The sequence below is a fragment of the Myotis yumanensis genome, unplaced genomic scaffold (assembly GCF_028538775.1).
Source record: "Myotis yumanensis isolate MYYU_CA2020_CCGP unplaced genomic scaffold, mMyoYum1.0.hap1 SCAF_2, whole genome shotgun sequence".
Lineage (NCBI taxonomy): Eukaryota > Metazoa > Chordata > Mammalia > Chiroptera > Vespertilionidae > Myotis > Myotis yumanensis.
In genome coordinates this window covers 116,700,655-116,719,164 of record NW_027223753.1, presented here as the reverse complement: position 1 = coordinate 116,719,164, position 18,510 = coordinate 116,700,655, and the positions used below count along the sequence as shown (strand labels likewise).

The 18,510-nt window shown below is 36.9% G+C and overlaps 1 protein-coding gene across 9 annotated transcripts in view; it reads right to left on the bottom strand.

Annotated features, from left to right (window-relative positions):
• Positions 1-18,510, bottom strand: part of NRIP1 (nuclear receptor interacting protein 1) — a 130,228-nt gene that overhangs the window by 14,182 nt on the left and 97,536 nt on the right. For 7 of the 9 annotated variants that reach the window (XM_070405995.1, XM_070405994.1, XM_070405992.1 and 4 more), the window contains one exon: positions 3,564-10,775. The exons of 1 other annotated variant lie outside the window; for it this stretch is intronic. In XM_070405995.1, the coding sequence (XP_070262096.1) occupies positions 6,976-10,431 (3,456 nt within the window). In that variant the 5' untranslated portion in view covers positions 10,432-10,775 and the 3' untranslated portion in view covers positions 3,564-6,975. Of the gene's footprint in view, positions 1-3,563; positions 10,776-13,854; positions 14,043-18,510 lie in introns of those variants that run through there. One more of the 9 variants, XM_070405996.1, reaches the window with a different exon arrangement.

Below are 18,510 nucleotides of genomic sequence, written 5' to 3'. Positions count from 1 at the left end.
AAACACAGAGGTAGAAGAAGTAATTCCTAGAAGAAATGGGCTTAGGAAACAAATTATAGAGGTAAAGGAAGGGCTCTAGGAACTTAGAAGTGAGGAAGATAAAGGTACTGCCTGGGGGGTGAGGTGGGAGAGGAGGAAGGAAAAGACACTGGCATGCTCTGGGGAGCGAGAGCTGGGTCCTCCTACTAAGGGTTTTACGGGTGGAGATTTTAGGGAGGCTCCAGGGGAGGTCTCAATAGAATATTCAGCAGCTCTGGTGTGTCCAGATCTAGATCTCCACTGATTGGTCAGTGCCAGGTCATTATTCAATGCAGCTGATCCTGAGGACAACATGGCATTGCTTGTCTGGTTTTGCTGCTTTTCTGGGCCTGGAGTTGAGATACAACTGAGGCCTAGATGTTATCTCTAGGGAGGAAAGGTCAGGGGGTCCAACTGCATGACCGGCAATATGGTAGGGGAGGATGTCTTTTGCTAGGCACACAGGGCTTTCTGCCCTGGTGACCTTCTGTACCTGGCCATAATCCTTGCCCTGCTCAGATCTGTCTGCCTAACACAAAAGGATGTTACATCTACCAGCTCAGTTCCACATAAATTAAAGGCAAACAGAAGTTTACGAGGAAGAGAGAGCAAAGGAGGGAGATATTTTAGACAGACAATGTTACAGGACTGAAGGTACTGATGCCAAGAAGGTAGATGTGTTCAGGAAACAGTGAAGGGGAGGTTTGAACACTGGAATGATTGATGATTGGCAGTAAGGTGTTAGATGGTGGGAGAATGAGCTGAAAGTGTAAAAATGCAAACAAGGCCATAAGTGAAAGGGTACACCACAAAATGTAGCAAGGCTAGCTGGCACACCCAGCGGGGTGCTAAAGGTCTTGTAAGGATTTGCAGCTTGCTTATGAAAAAATTAGCTACAATGGCTGCCAGAGGCAATCCTTCCAGTCTTTGGAGAAAATGATAGTTTTCTAATCATAAGAATATTATCTCACTGTTCTCTCCTCATCATTTCATATCAATTAGCGAAGGGAAAATACAATCTCAGAAAAACTTGCCTATACTGTGGCTCCACACTGTGCTGTTGGTGTAGCTGTCAAAAAACACAGGCTGTAACACCCATACAATGCTTGGTCATGTTCTTTCCAGAGATGATCTCAGAGGTGAATGTTTACCAGCAAAAAATGGACATTCCAAAAGGATTGTAAACTTTTCTCAAAGTTTAGAGTACCTTCCAATGAGGTCTGGTAAAAGCAAAGACTGGAAAATAGAAGCTTGTCTAAATCTTCATGTCAATAAAAAGGCTATAAAAAGACCAGAATGGCTAAAAAATCCTCTTGATTCTACTGCGGGAGCAGAAGCACACTATTTGAAAATCTGGGTTATTGTTGGAAAGGTTTATATATTTACTTTTAGACACTTAAAAAGAGGGTATTGTAAGTGCAGTAGCATTTCCTCAGAACTGTAATGGGATTTGAATTGTATTTCTAATTATTCTCTACAGGGTAGAGTCTACCCAACTGAAGAAAACATTAATTCTGTTTTTGTTTGTTTGTTTGTTTTTCAGAGCAGGGGTCTTTAAGTTACCTATAAAGATGGCATCTTCCAAATGTTGTAAATATTACTGTACCAACCATTTAAAGCAGTGGTTCTTAACCTTCCTAATGCCGCAACCCTTTAATAGAGTTCCTCATGTTGTGGTGACCCCCAATTTCATTGTTACAAATTGAACATAATTAAAGCATAGTGATTAATAACAAAACAATATGTAATTACATATGTTTTCCGATGGTCTTAGGCGACCCCTGTGAAAGGGTCGTTTGACCCCCAAAGGGGTCGCAACCCACAGGTTGAGAACCACTGATTTAAAGCCTATTTTCTGTAACTAAACAGGTCGCAGTTTAGTGATATCAGTGGTAGGGCAAAGTTTTCAAAGTTATTTCTCTATTGAGATTTCTACACTAACAAGCTTGAGATACAACTTTGCACAGCATGGGTGATCATAATCTGATCTGATTGTTAAAGACCCCCCATATTAAAGTCATGTGAGAATAAATAAATCATCTTTTCTATCAAAGAACAGTTTAGACCAGTGATGGCGAACCTTTTGAGCTCGGCATGTCAACATTTAGAAAAACCCTAACTTAACTCTGTCACCGTGCCACATATAGAAATTTTTTGATATTTGCAACCATAGTAAAACAAAGACTTATATTTTTGATATTTATTTTATATATTTAAATGCCATTTAACAAAGAAAAATCAACCAAAAAAATGAGTTCGCGTGTCACCTCTGACACGCGTGTCATAGGTTCGCCATCACTGGTTTAGACAGTCGCCATGTTGGCCGCATGACAGCTCCACTGGGAGCACCATCTTGAAATAGCAAAGGCCAACCCCTCCTTTTGAACTAGCCAATCGCGAAAGACTGGGTGCCTGAGCTCCAGTCAAGGGTGAGGGACCGGTCACACGCATAAGGGAATATAAAGCCAAGCAGACTGCTTGGTGTGCGCGGGCTTCCAGACCATGTGCGCGCACCCTTCTGCATAGAAGTAAAGATGTTTGCCTTGCTGCCTGGCTCCTGAGTATAATTTGTCTTCTACCAGGGTCCCTGAATTTGAGGGGCTTGCCTTATTTCTTACAGTCATCAGCACTACCCGAGTCAAGAATTACTAACTGGTGGTTCTCTTAAAAAAATCCCTCTCAGATACTGTATTACTTGATACAATTGTTATGCTTTTTAACCATATAAACCAATAAACAAAGCATGTTAGGGTCTACACGTATAGCAGGGTCTAACTTTTCAATATTTTAATAATGTAGAAAAGCTGGATATATTTCTATTGCTTCGATTTTTTTAAACAGTATTTATATACCTGTTGGGAAGATGCTGCAAATGTTCACTGTTAGATATTAATAAGCCTATTTTAGTGCCAGACACCCTCCTCCTGAACTAAATTTCCATTAATAAATATTTGTAAAAATAAAAATTCCCAGTTGTTTATTTAAAAAAAAAATAAATAAATTGGCCTCTATTTATTACATATGCATTTGCTCATCATTCTCAAGTACTCATTACCGATAGACATACAGTATATATTTGCATATATATGTGTGCACACACACATTCATTTTTGAAAAATGATGAAAACCTTATTTCTTTTATTTAAAAATAACACCCACTGAAACTTGGATAAAAACCTTCTAATAAAATCTTATCTTAAAACAAATATATATCAAATTACTTTATCCTGGACACTATACAAATTCTTTCCCACTTTAAAACTCTACAGTGATCATTCCAGTTACATGCCAAATAACACAATTAAAGTTAGGTATCACAGACAATAGGCTGATTGTGTTTTTGAGCTATGCACTTCAATTGCCCTGTCTCTAGATAAACTAACTTGCAGGCTGCATTCTTCTTTTGTGCCTTTATTTTTTCTGAGAAGGGCAAACCATCCTTGAAGACTTATTGCTATTTTCACAACCACAGATTTTCTTTTGTTTATGGAAAACTAAAATTCAGAGAAAACGCACAAAATAAAGTCATTTCAAACCAGAAATAATGCATTTTTTCCTCATTTATTCAAATTCACTGCAGGAAGTAAACACTAAAAGATTAAAAAACAAAACAAAACAAAATTCACACTGCAGTATGTACAGTTTCAAGACATCACATGAAGAAATTAAGTTTCTAATAAAAATGACAAATTATATAATGAGATCGCATCAAAATTGGTTGTGTAAACCCCAGATTCACACCATGAATGGTGATGTGCTTGTATTCCAGTATACTGGAATACTCCTGGCATAATATTGGTTTCCAATGGGATTAAAAAATTCATGAAAGTAGTTGTGTGAACTCTATGTTGAAAAGTGGTTGACTTGATTTTAAAAAGTTTTAAGACCCTTGGATCCAAAGCACATTCTTTCACGAAGCTGAAACCACAGAATTCATGTCTAGAAATGGAATACTGCCATGTTGGGATGAACATCTGATTTGACTTAAGACATTTTGCCAAATGCAGAGATGCACAGGACCCCCCATGCACTTTTCATGCAGCAGGTAATCACAACTTAAATAAAAGGTCTATTCTATACATGTATCCAGACTTGCAACTGTATACATACATGCACAAATTTTAAACCTGTCAGATTATATTTACACTTATACATGGAATATACAGAAACCAAAGAGATTAAAAGGCTTTTCTGTTGCATTAGAACAATACAAAATATGTATTTTTCATTAAGGAAATTATTATTTACATCATCTTTAAAAACCGATTTTAACATCTTCATGTAACAAGTCTATATATATATATATATATACATATTATATATATATATATAAAATATATACTCTCACCAGTTTACTCTTCTGTAAGATGCAGCAGGGAATAAACAGGTAATACTACCTTACTGATGTCAATGAGAGCTGTAGTAACCTTTCAATTAGGAAGAAAAAGTCTAGATATTTAACAGTTCTTGAATATGTGTATTTGTGTACCTTGTATCTACATTTGCATAAACAAAGTGAATTTATGGATGTATGTCCTTTCTCACTGCTCTTCTTTAAAATTATCCTAAACTCAAATTGGGGACATTCTTTAGTAAGTCAATATAGCATTCTGTGTGGTCATGTTTATTTATGTATTACATATCCATATTCCTTCAACTGTTAACAATAACAACCAACCAACCAAAGAAACATACAAAAATAGTAATGCTTAATGCTGGCCCTTGATGTTCTTCTCCCTGACCTAAGTTTATCGCTTTTGTAAAAGCCCATTTTTTTTCTAGCATGCCTCCAAGATTCTAGATATTTCATAATGGCAGAAAAAAATGACTTGTTTAAAAGCTTCTTTATATAGTGTAGACAATACAATTGCCAGAGCAAATATGGGATGGAGTAGAATATATGCACTGGGCAGTGGAATTTTCATTTCAGAATAAGCATATGACTTTCTTCTCTCCAGGATGTAGCATAATATCCACTCCTGATTATTATTTATAATATACTCAGTAACTATTTACAAATCATTCTGAGAAAAAAAAATAATCATTTATGGGTTTTGATCATATTAGGAAATAACGCCCATATTTAATATAAAAGTCTTAGAAACAACTTCAAGTAGAACAACTTCAAATAGATTTCCTTCTTATTAGTAGTTGATAATACAACAATTTTTGATTCATCAGTTAGGTAATCTGGTTCACAATTTAAAAAAAATCTGGTGAGTGTATTGTGAATTGTAAAAAGTGAACTTAAAAACATGACTTGTTTCAAGATCAAAACCCCAGGTGGCCCAATAATGTATTAAGTTCTTCCGAGACAGTATCGATGTTCACTTTTAACCACTATTTTAAAATAGATCAACGGAGTGACTGTGTAGAATTCTACTCTGTCATGTATATGTGCCCTTTGTACTTTTCTGTTTAGTTGATCTGAGTCTAGGGCCTTTCTTGGTTTGAAATAAATGTTTCCATCTTTGTCAATACTGTTGTTAGGACAATGATTATAATAGAAGTTAAGGATGTATTCAGGAGAAGTTTCTAAACCATCCTAGAATCACCTGAGTTTGGTAAGTGGCCCTGTTATTCCATCCCTAAGGCTAATTAAGTAGATGTTACTCATTAGAACACATAATCACAGATTTTCCTGAGATGTTCAGCCAGATATGAAAGTTGTCCCCTCCACCCATTATTTTTTTTTTGTCATAAAAAGTGTTCTGAACCTGATTTCCAAAGATATAACAGTAATATATGAACTACAATATTGCAAATATTTCATTGATGTGTGACTATTGGGGAAAATATAGGCATCAAATTGTGGGTTTTTTTTTTACAGTCCAGTGTTATGAGAAAGGTTATAAACAATGTTTCTCAAACTTCAATGTATAGAAGAAACACATAGGGGGTTTCCTCTTAAATGTGTTCAGATGCAGATGGAAGACTCCCAGGTGCACTTAGCAGAGATTCTTGTTCTGTAGATCTGAGGTGCTACCTAGGAATATGCATTTTAAAACAAGTACTCCAGAAATGATTCTAATGCAGGTGGTCTGAGTGCAGCTTTAAGAAATCCCGGTCATAAGACTCACAGGTACCATAGTAATGGTGAGAAGTAACTTTTACTAGACATGGTGAAATCTGTCCAAAGAAAAGCCATTTTGCTTCTGTTAAAAACTTCTTAAATATTCAGCTATTCAGGAAACCACCTGAAGATAAATGTTAACTTTCCTAATTATGTAAAAGGAGGAATAGTAATACAGTAGTTAAAATATAAAAATGGAAATCTGCTTTTTTTTAAGGATCTATCAAACTTCCATCAATTGTAATCAATTTTTACTAATTAGTACAAGGTTTAAAGAAATATATATTGAAAAGGACTGGGGTGGAGGAGACACACTGGAAACCACAAAACCCTTTCCAAGAGTTAAAAATAAATGTGTTTTTTTTTTAGCAAAAGTGAAAAATGTAAGCATATTTTTTTTCTAATTTATTTTTGAATTGGATAATGAAAAGTGAATCAGCATTAAGTTTTTTATTCAATAATTACCTTTTAAAGAGTTATTTAACAATTTGGACTTTAAAAAAATGTTATGTAGGCTGACTTCTGAAATCAAAATAGAGTACCCTCTTAAAGGCAACAAAATGCATTTATCCACCATGGATGGAAATTTACATTTTAATTTATGCCTATTATCTGTGATCATAAAGATTTCATTCATAGGCTACTCACAGTTATCTGATGCATACAGAAGTGTTAAACAACCAGTAGTTCAGTAGTTTCCTCATGAACTAACGTAAAGCAAAAAGCAGTGTGCATATTTAAACATTACCGGTAACCAATACTCTTCAAAATGAAAAAAGTTTCAATTATACCATGCTTTTCTCAAATCATGCTCTTATTTATACAGATCTCAAGTTCAACTAATTAGTTTTAAAAAGATCCAAAGCTAAATAGCAGAGTAAATTTTATTCTGATTCTTTTTTTATCGTTAGCACGTTTCCCAGAAGTCCATAAACTTCTCCATTTGCGTTGTGTGGGCAAGAGGCATTGTTTCTCATATGGCTATTATAAGGGCTTCTTAAATTTAAGAAAGAAGCTTCAGTTTCTGCAGCAGGAAGTAACTCTTCTTTGATTGTAACCTGTGAGACATTTCCAGCAGATGAAGGCTCCCTCCAAATGTCCTTGTCCTGTGTTTCTCGACTGGTAACAGAATTGCCTCCTTTCTGGAGCATGTAATACAGTATTGGGTTAGTTTTGGTCAGTCTTGGAGAGTCTTTTTCATACTCATTCTTATCCATGTCTGTGATAACCCACTTAATGGGTCCCTTGTCACTGGTCATGGAACACCCATTAGAAAATCCAGATTCTGGTCTAGACCCCACACAGCCCAAGCGGTCAGGAAAAGGAGGACTCATGGGAGTTTTTACTACTCCTGGGTATGGAAATGTCCTGTTATCCATGGAACTGCTGGGCTGAGAAGAACTGTACATCAGTCCATTTAAAGAAGAAATGCTGAATTCAGGTTTGCTATTGGTCACATTATTTTTGTGTCCTTTCTTTCTACTCTCAACGACAGAGTTACTCCTGTGCTGGGACAAATCTCTCATGCAGTTTTCTGAGAGAAGCAGCTGTTTCAGAACATTGAAGCTTTTGCTCTCTCTCGCCCAACTCCTATGTTCACTTTCACTGGCTGAACCATGACTGGCAGGATATTTAAATTCAAGGTCATTTCTGCTAAATTTCAGCTCTTGCTGGTTAATCAAGGACCCATACAGCACCTCTGGGGCACTGTTTGCAGCATCGAGGATGCTATTTTTCATCTTTTTAAATGGATTTTCTAATGGCTCAGTATAAAGCTTCCTTTTTTTAGGGACCATGCAAAGATTCTTTGATTCTAGAAGTGTCAGTTCACTATGTCTGTGACTGTTGTCCAGATCATCGGGCAGGTAACTCTCTTGATTTTGTCTCAGCAGTCGACTTAACAGACCATTCTTTGAGAAAGAAAAATCCTGAGGTGAAAGGGGCTCCGATTTCAAGTCCTCGGAAGCTGGTAAGGCAGCTGCACTTCTCTGTATGGGGGGAGCCATATCTAAGAATGGGGCACACTCAGCATCATGGCTCAAGTGCACATCTGTATTATGAATATGTAAGTCATCACAAGGCTCAGATTTTATTTTTACCATCAATATTTGTTCACTTAAAGCTCTATCTGTATGTTCCTGAGTACTTTCCTCTCTCAAAGGAATTTTCTCTTTCTTTTCACTCTTCCCTTTGTTGGGGTTTCCCAGGAGCAACTGGAGAACAGTGCGCCTTTCAAGCAGATTTTCTATTTCAGAACCAGAAAGTCTTGGTTCAGAACCTGTTGCCTGACTATTGAAGACTTTACTTTCTTCAACTGCATTTGTTTTATTTGAGAGCAGAGGGCTACTTAGTCTATCGATCATAGCTATGGGTTTATCTGTATTTACATTCAGCTGTTTACTGGGTCTCTGCTCCTCTCCTGAAGTGGAAGACTGCATTCCGCACTGCGCTAAATTTTGTAACAGTTTACTGGCACTGAAAGTCGCAGAGTTCTGTGTACTTTCATTATGGACTGGTTTCTCTCCTTGCGACTCTTTGCTCTTTGTAAGATCCATCAAGTGGTTAGATGTGGTGTTTGTTGGTTTTTCAGACTGAGTGCTGCAGGCGTATGGTGGGGAGTTCCATTTGATAACCAGAGAGTGCTGGGAGAGATTGATGGGAGACTCTGCTTTGGTAGATGCAAGTAATGGAGGAGTGCTCACAGGAGTAGTCCTATGTGTGCTGGGGCTTTCTATTACAGAAGTCCTCGCATACATCTGTTTATTGAATTTTGTCACATCACTCTGTACTTCCTGAGGGCTGTTTCTTTCCACATTTTCTTCATTCTTATGGCCGAGTAGCAATTGAAGAAGTGTTACTTTCTGGTGTGAATTTAGCTTAGAATTCTTTGAGGTATCTTGATCTTCTTTAATATCTACGTTGGGGACTTTTGGATCCCAAGTGTTCAGCAAGGATTGTGTTAAGTTATCCAGAGAAATAGGTTGGTCAGGTTCTTGTTTTTCAACTCTGTGTTTGCAAGACAAGTCTATGGGAACACAGTTGGAATAAGAACTTTCATCACCACTGCTATCATCTGTAAAACTAGGGTTATTATCCGAGTATTCATCAATAGTTGTAGGTGTACTACTATCCTCAAAAATGCTTCCTCTCTCACTATGATTGTGTCCATTCATAGGTGCGGTTATGGTCTGGCTTTTAAGAAGATGTAAAAGCAAACTATTATTTGCAGCTTGTTTTATGTTGTTTCTTTCCTGTGAGTTCTTATAGCCTGCATTTTTTAGGGAAGAAGGAACGATACCCATTGGATTTTGAAATGTTGTACTTTTGCTAGTCATTAGTGTGCTCGATGATGTTCTTGCTTGACCATTAAGATGGCTTGACATTCCTTTTGAGAGATGGAAACTGCTGACATCCTTCTGGCCATTTTCTTGTAATCTGGCCATAGCAGCAAGTCTTTCACTTGCCACTTGATTTGCATTTTGTGTTTTTAAAGCATGTTCCCGAGAATACTGCTGTAAATGGGCTTCACTTGAAAGGAGTAATGCTAACTGACTACAAGCAACACTAGGTTTGGGTGAAGTGGCAGGACTAGCCCTTTTTTCCACCATGCTTGCAACAGCCTGTAATCTTGCAGCACATGACAAGGGTTCACTCATGACCTTTGTACCACTTTGTCCAACGCGATGAGGTGACTCTACAAACCTGTCTCGGATGAGGTTTTTAGTTACGTCAGGAAGATTGGTATCAGGCTTTTGATCCTTAGCTTTACTCTTTTTCAACAAAGTTTTTAAGTGGCTTGATGCAACACCATAGCACCTTAAATCTTTCTCTACTTTTAAAGAATCATGACTGAGGGCATATCCTTGCTCCTTGAGGCTCTGCCTAATTTGTTGTGACAGAGCAACAGTCTGCAGCCTGGAGCTGAACGACTGAAGCAAAGAGGCCAGTAATGTGCTATCCTGTTTGCCTTTAGGCACACTGTCAACCACGCCAGCCAGCAAAGCTTCCTTCTTTACGTTTAAATTTACGATGGAATCAGACAGTCTCTTCCGCTTTGCAGCATTCCAGTCCTCAGAAGACTGCAACAGTCTGGCTTTTTTGAGATGCAGCATGCCAGATCCCTGATATGTATGTGTATTGAGAACTGGACCATTACTCTGACAGGTAGGAAATGCATGACCAGAAATGTTAAAGTCCTGATCTTCATTATGCCCAGCAGACTTTTTGTCGACGGCAGTACCTGATCCCTCTGCTGCCTGATGCATTAGTAATCCTTCTAGGTAAGTTAAAACAACAGAATCCTGGTGCACATCGGAGACAAGCTCTTCTCCATGAGTCATGTTCAATAGAAGTGTCACGAGGGCTAGGTTTCTGTTCACTTTAAAGAATGGTTTTCTGTGGGTGAGTGAGATATAGCTTTAATAAGTGAGTGTCAGTTTATCATCTTCCATAGCAATTAGACAGTGATGTACGGTTACATACTGAACAGGATTTCTTCTGGCAATGACAAGATAAGAGGCAAACAAACTCCAATGCAGTCTGACACAGAGCTGATCAACTCCTAAGCAAGAAAAAGCAGAATTCCTTAATACATAGGTCTGCAGCAGCAAGCAGATATAATCCTTAGTGAATATCTTGAGTCTCCTTTTTCATCTTTTGTTCATTAAATGCAAATATCAGTGTTCTAAAAAATATAAACACAGAAAATAGTTAAGGAGGTGCAGAATTAGAATTGTACTATGATACCTACAAGCAAAAAAAAAAAATGTACTTGTACTTTACATATATACTATAATATACATAAGTACGCATTATAGTCACTTCTTTAGTAGTTATTGCCATTCCTATTATATTAGAAATCTGTTGGAAATGCTATGAATTAAATATTATAAAAATGATCAAATCAATTAAATACTTTAATATTATTTAACTATCTTCCAAAGCCCACCAAGTTTTTGAATTTTCACAGGCACACTTCTGCCAAGTAATGTGAATGCTTAATGTACTTTATAGCAATATAGCTCTGTAAGGGAGCTAGAATTAGTTCCTTATATTACAGGGAGCTTAGGGAAAACAGGCAGAAGTGCAGAATGAGAGACTGAGATGCACATGGCATGGACCCATCTGATGAGTCGAATGTGGGTGAGGCATACAGAACAGATTCACTTCTGGCATCCTCCTCCAAACATCAGATATTCCGTTAGCTAATTTTTTTAGAATTTCTGTTTTCAAAGAAATGAATGCACTAAGGATAAGATTATTTTGTAGGCCTGTGCAAAGTACTGACAGTCTTAGTCATATTCATAAACATTTAAATATTAATAACAAGCTTATTTATCCTTAATTTTTACCATGACTTTAAAAACAGCAGAGAATTGCCGAAACCGGTTTGGCTCAGTGGATGGAGCATCGGCCTGTGGACTGAAAGGTCCCAGGTTTGATTCCGGTCAAGGGCATGTACCTTGGTTGGTTGCAGGCACATCCCCAGTAGGAGATGTGCAGGAGGCAGCTGATCGATGTTCTCTCTCATCGATGTTTCTAACTTTCTATCTCTCTCCCTTCCTCTCTGTAAAAAATCAATAAAATATATATATAAAAAAATAAAAACAGCAGAGAATGATTCTTTATGTGCTCATTCATATCTATCAATGTTTTAATGTGTCAACTTTTATTTTAGATTTTTTTTAATTTATTTTTTTTCATCACCATTGATCCCATCGACTTTTAAAATTTTTACTTATGTGCTCTATGTAGAAATTTAAATGTGAGGTCCATTCCTATCAGATGCAGAAGACAAGTTACAGGTAAATGTGTAACCCTATTTTTGTAAGACATTCCTAATATAAAATACTCTTCTTCCCACCCATGCTATTTCTTTTTTGTGAATTTATATCAATAAGTATAACTAAATTAAAATAAAATCTAGATTTGAAAAATCTTTTAAAAATATTTTAAAGTGAAAAACAATTTAAAAAATGTGTTAGGATACTTGCACCAATTTTTAGTTTAAAAAATATGGTTGCTATAGTACATATACATATAACTATGTGTATAAACTAAGCTAAGCACATCAACATGTAAAAAAGTGGAAAAGAAAGACATTTAGAATAGATTTGAAAGGAAGGTGAGTAACTGCTTCCAGAAAAGTCTATCTAAATCAAGGTGATTATTTTTCATTAATCTCTTTGAGAAGTTCTATAAACAGCACCAATACATACAGCAGAGAGAGGAAAAATAATTTCTCATAGAAACCTGCTTTTTAATAAGAAAATCTGTAAATCAAAGATTGTATTTCCTGATAGACTGCTTCAGGTGCCACTCAGTAGCAACACCTACCACCATTCCAGCAGATAATGAAATGCCTAAGAAAGTAGAATTCTGACACTTCTTAAGGCCTAAATTCACTCAGACCCTACAATTTAAAAACTCTAGGAAACCGAGTGAGCCAAATTTCTTTAGATAACTTCCTTTTCTATCCCTTAAACAACCAAAGTGGGAGAAATCCTTTTTACATCTTTTCTACGTCTTACCTTTTCATTTCTATAGTATAAACTTTGAGAAATTCAGGAAAAAAAGAAAAGGAGGTATAATACTTAGATATAATACAGCTCATTGAGACCTACAGATATTATAGTATTATGAATGTAAAATATTACTAATGCCTAATACATATACTTCTTAATGTTAAAATTGCTTAATTTCAAGATAGAATTAGCTGGACTCATTTTCTTTTAGTAAAAAGACAACTACACTATTTTTAACCACCAAAATAACATTTCACTTGCTTGGTTTTATAAGAATATTACTTCAGAATGTCACCAAGTGTTTAAAATTAATTGAGTATATTCAGTTAAAAATATTTAAATGTTAACACACATTTAAGGATTTGGCTTCTTCTATACCCAATCTATATGCATGCCTGTATTAATTGCAGCATTAACAATAGTCAAGATATGGAAACAACCCAAATGCCTATCAACAGGTGAACATATTAAAAAGATGAGATATATGTATATAATATCTATCTATCTATCTATCTGACAACACAGATAAACCCTGAGAACATTATGGTAAGTGAGATTATGTGAGAGATAGATTAAGTACTGTATAGTATGACCTACATGTAGAATCTGAAACAGTCAACCTGTAATAAAACTAAGAATAATATGGGGTTTTAAGGGGATAGGAAACGGGGGATAAGGCTGACAGTATTAGGGTACAAACTTGTAATCAGTAATAAAGAAGCTTAAGGTGATGGAAGATGACTTGACTTTGGATGGTGGGCATACAACACAATATACAGATCATGTATCATAGAAATGTACACTTGAAACCTATATGATCTTATTAACCAACTAGAGGCCCGGTGCATGAATTTGTGCATGGGTGGGGTCTGACAGCCCGCCCCACTGGACAGGGCCAGCTGTGGGGTCTAAGGCTGGAAGCTATAGCTTTCCACCAGCTGGATCTAATTAGACTTTAAGGATGGCCAAAAGAAAACCCACAACAGAACTGTTTTGCATTTCATGTGCCATGAGCTGAAGTTGTTTATGTGTTGTTTGAAATGTATATCAAGATGGATGATGGCCCTTTAATGATTTTTGCATTCTTCCCGGGGCTCTGCCCTCAGTTTCCCAATATGATCTTCATGTCTGTTTGTTTAAAAGTTTTTTTTGTTTTTGAATGTGCCTACCCTTCGTTATTGCTCCTGGCAGCCTGGGGGTCCTCTTTGCCACCCCTTTAAAGAGAGATTGAAAGCTCACCTAATCTGCAAGGCACCGCAATTTCACAAAATCTCCATCCAGCGTCTCTACATTCCTCAGCAAAGGGCCACCATCCCGTTAATGCCGAGGTCGCCTTTTTGGCTAACTTGGAAGGTCTCCTGGGCTGCAGGACGTGGAGGGAGAATTCCACACCTTGGTTGCAGTATTAGCAGAGCCCTTTGGAGACTCTGGTTGGGGACAGAAGGGACTGATCATTATTTTCTTGTGCTTTCACTAAATGTACATGCACCAGGGAGCCAGGCAGTGACTCAGGCAGGGTTGGGGGCCACTTGGGGGTGGGACTTGGCCGGGGCAAGGGACCGCGGTCATTCTGTTCATTCCGCCATTCGGTCACTGGGCTTTTATTATATAAATGTCTCCCCAATAGAGTTAATAAAAAAGAAGCCATAGAAATCTATTGCACAGTATAATGAATATAGAATATTATATTACAATGATGTATTGTGATAAATACTGCTTCAATGGCAATCATGTTACAATATATAAATGTTTAAAATAACAGGCTACACGCTTTAAATTTACAAAATGTAACATGTCATATTTAACATCAAATAAAATAAAAAGAATTAGGCTACTTTAGATTTGCAAGCAATATATTTTATTTTATTGATTTTAGAGAGAGGAGGGGGGAAGGTGAGGGAGAGGGGGGAGGAAGAGGGAGAGGGAGGGGGAGAGGGAGAAGACATCGAAAACATAGATGGGCCTGCCTTCTGAACCCGCCCCAACTGGGGATTGAACTGGAAACCTGGGTATGTGCCCTGACCGGCACATACCCGGAATTGAACCTGCCACCTTTTGGTGTACGGGATGATGCTCTAACCAAATGAATCACATTGGCCAGGGCATAAGCAATATATTTTAAAACTAAAATATTTACAAAATAATATGATTTACTGGCTTGTCAGTGGATCCACTGTCTTGTCCCTAACTTGAACAATAATTTTATTAGTTTGTGTACATGTCTATTTAAAGATTCTCAACATTCTCTTCATTATCTTAAATAGAGCCTGAAGAAACTCTATTTGTATGGCATACACTTGTTAAATGACTTCTGTGTAAAAGGAAAATAATTATTCCAAACATTTGGTTTATGGAGGGTAAGAGTGACTAAAGAGAGTAAAAGTAAGGAGGGGCAGAAAAAAGGAGAAAAAACAAATATATTTCTGATTTTGCAACTCTCAGGAGGTTATAAAAGAAAAAATTTAACTTAGAAACTAAATTAGATTATATTAATATCCCGTCTTTAAACATTAAGTTGGTGGATATGGCAAAAAGTAAAGGTATATTTCTTTACTGAACATTAAAAATACAATTCTTGAAAAAGGAGTATTAACAGGCTATGCAATAATCAAACTGATAATGATAACTTATTTCACTATTGCATCATCCTTCTGGGCACTTCCACATTTTCCTGCTGACTTACTATTTTAGTCTTTATTTGGCACAGCTGGAAATAGTTGATGAATTAATTGCAAAGATAAAATGACAAAATGGCCCTGGCCAGTATAGCTCAGTTGGTTGAAGCACCATTCCCTGCACTGAAGGGTTGTAGGTTTGATTTCCAGTCAGGGCACATACCCAGATTTCAGGGGTCAATCCTCGATGGGGGTGTACAGGAGGCAACCAATCAATCAATCTCTCTCTCTCTCTCTCTCTCTCTCTCTCTCTCTCTCCCTTTCCCCTACCTTTCTCTCTAAAATCATTAAAAACATCCTCAGGTAATGATTAAAAAGAAAAGGCAAAATGCTTAATAGTAAGATCACTAAGATTCCATAATGTATCTTTGATTTATAAAAGGTTTCTATAAACATATGGTAATAGCAAGACATGATATTTTTTCTATTAAAAAACATTCATTAAAACTTTAAAAAAGAATAAAAGACATGTAATATAGTCCTTCCTACTAGTTAAAAATATATTTAAATAAAACAACCTCAAAATCTAAAACTGGGTCCAAAGGACCCAGATAGTATTTCAAGGGTTAATGCATTTCATGATTAATTTGATAAAGTTTCATGACAATATAAAATTCATGTTCAACTACTTCACAGGGTTAAAATTATAAACTAATCTTCCACCCTTATTAATTTAAAATTGTTTATAAACATAAAAATACTTCTTAAATATTAGAAAATTGAGATTTTACTGGTCCACTAGCATGCAGTGAAAAAAAATTACTGTAATGGTAAGGCAGAATCTATCCTAATAAAAGGGCAATATGCTAATTAGACTGGTCTTAACGGTGGCGGGGGCGAGGCAGAGGTGGTTAGGGGTGATGAGGCCAGCAGGGGAGCAGTTAGGGGCATCAGGCAGGCAGGCAAAGGCAGTTAGGGGCAATCAGGCAGGCAGATGGGGTTAGGGGCGATCAGGAAGGCAGGGGAGCAATTAGGGGTAATCAGGCAGGCAGGCAGAGGGGTTAGGGGTGATCAAGCAGGCAGGCAGGTGAGCAGTTAGGAGCCAGCAGTCCCGGATTGCAAGGGGGATGTCCAAATGCTGGTTTAGGCCCAATCCCTGTGGGATTCTTCCTGGGGCACTGCCCTCAGTTTCCCAATATGATCTTCATGTCTGTTTGTTTAAACCAGCAGTCGGACATCCCCTGAGGAGTCCCGGATTGGAGAGGGTGCAGACCGGGCTGAGTCCCCCCCCCACCATGCATGAATTTCATGTACCAGGCCTCTAGTTATTATTATAATAAAGAATATGTTTTTATTGATTTTGGAGAGAGAGGAAGGTAGCGGGGCAGAGAGAGAAACATCAATGAGAAACATTGATCGGCTGCCTCCTAAACACCCCTCTACTGGGGATCAAACCCGAAACCCTGGCATGTGCCCTGACCAGGGATCAAACCAGCAACCTCTTGGTGCATGGGATGATGCCCAACCAACTTTGCCACACCAGTCAGGGCTAAGGCAGAATTATTTTTAAAATGATAAAATCAAATTAAACCATAAAATAATTCCATAGAATCTTAACTATACATACACTTGATTTTGGGAAAGATCCAAGTTTCAACACAAATACTAGCTTAATGAAATAACTAGCAAAATGCTTGAATTCATAGTGTAGTTTTTTAAAAGCTACATTTTCTTTTTTAAAAATACTTAAAAATATGAAATTATGTTGTAGCTGGAACTTTTTTTTAGAGTTTTAATTAATAAAAGACAGTTGTAAATAAATTCACATGTGAACAGTTCCCAAGTGTTATAGTGATTCCTTTGCAATGTATTTTGCACTTCCCAGGAAAAGGTTTATTCAGCAAAGGTAAAGTTTGCTGAATTTCTAAACACTTTTAAAATGGTAAAGTCCAAGTAATAAGATTTTACTTGGGCCGAAACCGGTTTGGCTCAGTGGATAGAGCGTCGGCCTGTGGACTGAAAGGTCCCAGGTTCGATTTTGGTCAAGGGCATGTACCTGGGTTGCAGGCACATCCCCGGTGGGGGATGTGCAGGAGGCAGCTGATCGATGTTTCTCTCTCATCGATGTTTCTAACTCTCTATCCCTCTCCCTTCCTCTCTGTAAAAAATCAATAAAATATATTAAAAAAAAAAAAAGATTTTACTTGGGTAAATGAAGGATACATTTAATAGGATTCTTATATGTTAGACTACTTTTGATTGAGAGATAGATAATGAGGAAGATCTCTCTCCAGCTATTTTTAAGGAAAGGATTCAATATCTTATTTATAAGCAAATTCTCCATTAAAACACATTCTATGAAGAGACTTTGTATGCTATTTAAATTATGTCTAATGAATACCTCATGTTTTATGATTGCTTCCATGAAATCTACTCCAACTTCTTCTTCATTACCAAATAATACCTACGTGAGTATTGAATTTCAAGGTATTTCTGCAGTGCTGCTTTAATGATTATTTTGATTCCTCAAAATACGAAGTAATTGAAAGGCTACTTAATTGTGGTATTCAAGAATAATTCCTACTGTACAAATATTATCTAAATTCCACTATGGCCCAGCTGGGTGTGGCTCAGCAGCTGAGCATAGACCCAGGAACCAAGAGGTCACCAATTCAATTCCTGGTCAGGGCATATGCCCAGGTTGCAGGCTCAACCCCCAGTGGGGGATGTGCAGGAGGCAGCCAATCAATGATTGCTCTCATCATTGATGTTTCTATCTCTCTCTCCATCTCCCTTCCTCTCTGAAATCAATAAAAATATATTAAAATAAATAAATTTCACTATGGATTATTTAGTGGGTATTGTTGATACAAAGGGGAAAAAGTAAGATGTTTTTTTAAGGATTAGAAGAAACATATCTTAGTACAAGGTCCTAATTATTGATCTTTTTATTTAAGCAATACAAATCCAGAGAAATAATTAAGAGAATTCTTGGTGTTCTCTATGGTAAGACTTTGAAAATAAGTTTTAAAGTTGAACAGGAAACAAAAAACCAAGAACAATTTATCAAGGGGATATAACACTAAACATTTTATCCAAACGGATTAAGATTAGCTTTCCAAACCAAACACCAAAGAGTTAAATTACATAAATCCAATACTCAATTTCACAGTGAGAAAGGAAAAGTAACATTTCAGATAAGGGTTCTGGAAAAGTAAAAACTATAGTGAATTCTCTTTATAAATTAAAAGTTAGTTTTTTGGGGGAAAAACTAAGAAAA